The sequence below is a fragment of the Canis lupus genome, chromosome 8, assembly GCF_011100685.1.
Source record: "Canis lupus familiaris isolate Mischka breed German Shepherd chromosome 8, alternate assembly UU_Cfam_GSD_1.0, whole genome shotgun sequence".
Classification (NCBI taxonomy): Eukaryota; Metazoa; Chordata; class Mammalia; order Carnivora; family Canidae; genus Canis; species Canis lupus.
Window position 1 is genome coordinate 44404965 of NC_049229.1, and position 3113 is coordinate 44408077.

Below are 3113 nucleotides of genomic sequence, written 5' to 3' on the forward strand. Positions count from 1 at the left end.
CTCATTCTGCTGGAATACCTCAGGTTTAGCATAGCCCAAAAGGAATAATGAGAATAGCGGGAATAATGGCATATATTAAGTGCCTAACGTGTTCCAGGCCTTTCTTGGGTGCTTTCCTCTGATCACCACAAAATCCTGGCAAAGTGCATTGCATCTCCCAATGTAACATGGACCTTGAAACTCACGGCCTGAGGCTTTGTCCAGGAGCCCGTACTTGGCAGGCGGTAGGTAGATCTGTTGGCACCCATGTGCCTTGACGGAAAAGTTCTTACCATCCTACCATATCTTCCAACTGTCACTTTAAGTGCCATTTGTTTAACAGGAGCAGTAAAATGAACAAATAACAGAAATCTAGTATATGGCCAATTGGGAGATGGTCCAAAAACTTGTTAAATCTGATGCATACCCATGCAAACAAGGTCTGCTACCCAATCATTTGTGAAACGCTGGATTCCACATCCTAACAAGAGTACTACTGGTCTCTTGCTAATGAATCTAAGAGTCCTCTACTATCCCCGGTAGGAATAGTAACAATATGGCTAGAAAGGAAATGTTACATATATTAAAAGAGACGACCTCATGTTAAATGGCCAACTCGTTTTATTTTAAGATGACAACCTCAGAGTGTCTAAAGGACTATGTAATTATCAGAGTGATTCTTGATCATTTCTCCTGGTCCTACCAATATGATTTTCGTCATCTGGCACATCCAGTTAGTATTCACTTGCGTCTAGGTCATTTTTGTTCTTCATCCTCCTCTTTTATATCTTCTAAGTGATGAGAGGCACCAGTGATGCCTGAAATCAGAAAAAGACTTAAACGAATAATCAGTAGAAGTAATGTTTGGTGTATACTAAAAATTATTCTGGTTCGAAAACCATATTCTCTGTCAGGTGGAGGGCCACTATCTATACTACCACCTGCTCCTTTCTCTTCACATGTTGGGGGTTTCCAACCTCTCATACAGTGACAGTGTTTCTTGCTGTTACACACTCCTCTGAAATTGCATGTACTGACATCACAGTCAAAACCCAAGTCTTGATAAAAAGTACAATTCTGATTCAAGCAGTATTTTCCTGGGCCACATGTTGCCCCATCCACAACTAGCCCCATTTCTGGGATCTCTGTCCCATGGTGTGCATCGTATCCAAAGCATTTTTCTTGATTAATACCTGTTACTACTATGTGACGAAATGTAACATGGTCACCTCCACCAGGAATTTCTTGAACATCACGACAGTGCAGCATTCCACAAAGAACATCATCTTCTTCACATCTAACAGGTTTTCCTCCTCCTCGTACCACCCTCACCCCACAGTTCCCAAATCGATCACCTAATACGTTCAGTTTTTCATAGCATGCTGGTGCAGCATCTTTTATTCCATAGCCAAAAAGGGATTGACACTGCATATCACGATCAGTACAGTTTCCTCTCACACAGACAGCTAACGTTGAACATGGGGTTCCATCCTGGGTGTAAACGTCATTAGGGCAATTATGCGATGTCCCATCACAGTATTCTGGGAGATCACAAATACCGAGTATGTCTCTGCAAAGCAGTCCAGGTTGAGCATATTTGCAGTTAACACAGCAGGAACCTCCATTGCAGTCACTGCCAAGGGAGAGGGCACAAGTGGTGGTGCAACACTTATTCTTAGAGCACTGTTTTAAGGAGCCACAGTCACATTCTTCCCTCCTGTCCACGACCAGGTCACCACAACGAGCAGCTACGTAAGGATAATTGGTGTATGGTACATTTGGTATGCTCAAACAAGGATCCCAAATATTGACCTTGTGATGCAGTCTGTCATAAGTACAATTGCTCATCATATCCAATAAATCAGGCTGAGGAGCCATGACGCAGTGCTTTCTTCGAAAGCAAATACAACCGGGTGTATCATGAACGGCGCCTAAAGTATGACCTAGGACATGTGCTGAAATAGTCGCAGCCAAAAATAAGTGGTATCTTGCTATATATACGTATGCCACGCCCCAGTTAGGATTGCATGCTCCATTGTGTTGGCCATAATAGGAGGCCTCCAGTATTGGTTCTGCTGAAAGAACCAGTGAAGTGTCATGAGGAATTTCGTCAAACCAACCCCAGTATTTATTCACACCAAAATCAGCCATGAGATCTTGAATATTAAAGAAGCTATCCAGATCCCACTTATCGACTCTATCCCATATGCACAAAACACGTAAGTAGACATCCAGGAGGGCTGGTTTGAAGATGGTATGTATTATGTTGTTCAAAATTACTACATCCTGTACAATACGAGTGTAATTTCTGTCGATCACAAATACTGAGAGAGTAGTGGTGTAATGGATTTTAAAGTATTTCTTATGTGGCCACCACAAATACACAGGGCCTGCTCTAGGAGTTCCAGCAAGCATTGCCTCCTCATATGCTTGATCTGTATCTTGCTCTCCAATCTTACACTTTTGAGCCTCTGATGATCTTCCTTCTGTCACAAGCAGGGAAACCACGTGCTCAAATGTGGAAGAAGCCTCCAGCGGTTTTATTTCATACGTGAAGTCATCGACCTGCAGCATGCCACGCAGACCCCCATTGCAGGTGTCCAGCGTGCCCATGGACCCAGGGACCCCTTCCAGGTAGCTGTAGTAGTAGCAGTCTCGGGGGACAAAAGGGTAGTCCTCCTGCATGGCACCCTGATCGTTATCGGTGATCACAGGAAAATGTCTGGGCAGCAGGTTCTTCTTAACTTTCATGTGAACCACATGTCTTTGCCCCCTGAAGTGAATCTTATAGGAGAGGTGGCCTTGTCTCTCCATTCCACCCACCCTGTGGGACACCTTCCTGGGGATCACGACTTCAGAGGAAGTGAAGCGCCATCCTGGGAGGGCACGGGAGCAGCAGCCTGGGGACAGGAGTAGCCAGAGCAGAGGCAGCCAGAGATTACCTGTCAAGTGGGCCTGGGCCCAGGCAGGCCCCATAAGTGAAGGAGCCTGTGACCACAGAAGATGTAAACAGGCGGGAGGTAGGCAAGATGATCCCTGAAACAGCAACTTTTCTAGCGGTGGAGTCCTGAGGAGAGCAGAGAGGGACTGGGGACTAGGCCTCCCCAGAGGGGGTGGGTGGGGGTGGGGGTGGG

The 3113-nt window shown here is 45.6% G+C and overlaps 1 protein-coding gene across 1 annotated transcript; it reads right to left on the reverse strand.

Moving 5' to 3' along the window:
• Nucleotides 1-3096, reverse strand: LOC119872887 (disintegrin and metalloproteinase domain-containing protein 20-like). Its single transcript, XM_038545091.1, has 2 exons — nt 1173-3096; nt 1-797 (listed from the first exon to the last, which is right to left on the reverse strand). The coding sequence occupies exons 1-2, from the start codon at nt 2953-2955 to the stop codon at nt 736-738; spliced, it is 1845 nt and encodes a 614-aa protein (XP_038401019.1). The 5' UTR covers nt 2956-3096; the 3' UTR covers nt 1-735.
• Between the last annotated feature and the right edge of the window lie 17 nt (nt 3097-3113).

Bases quoted from the DNA above. Each gene is read 5' to 3' on its own strand.
- LOC119872887 (XM_038545091.1), bottom strand. From the start codon at position 2,955: ATGGGGCCTGCCTGGGCCCAGGCCCACTTGACAGGTAATCTCTGGCTG. The intron at 798-1,172 runs GTATTAATCAAG...TTCTGATTTCAG, and splicing joins TCGTCACATAGTAGTAACAG to GCATCACTGGTGCCTCTCAT.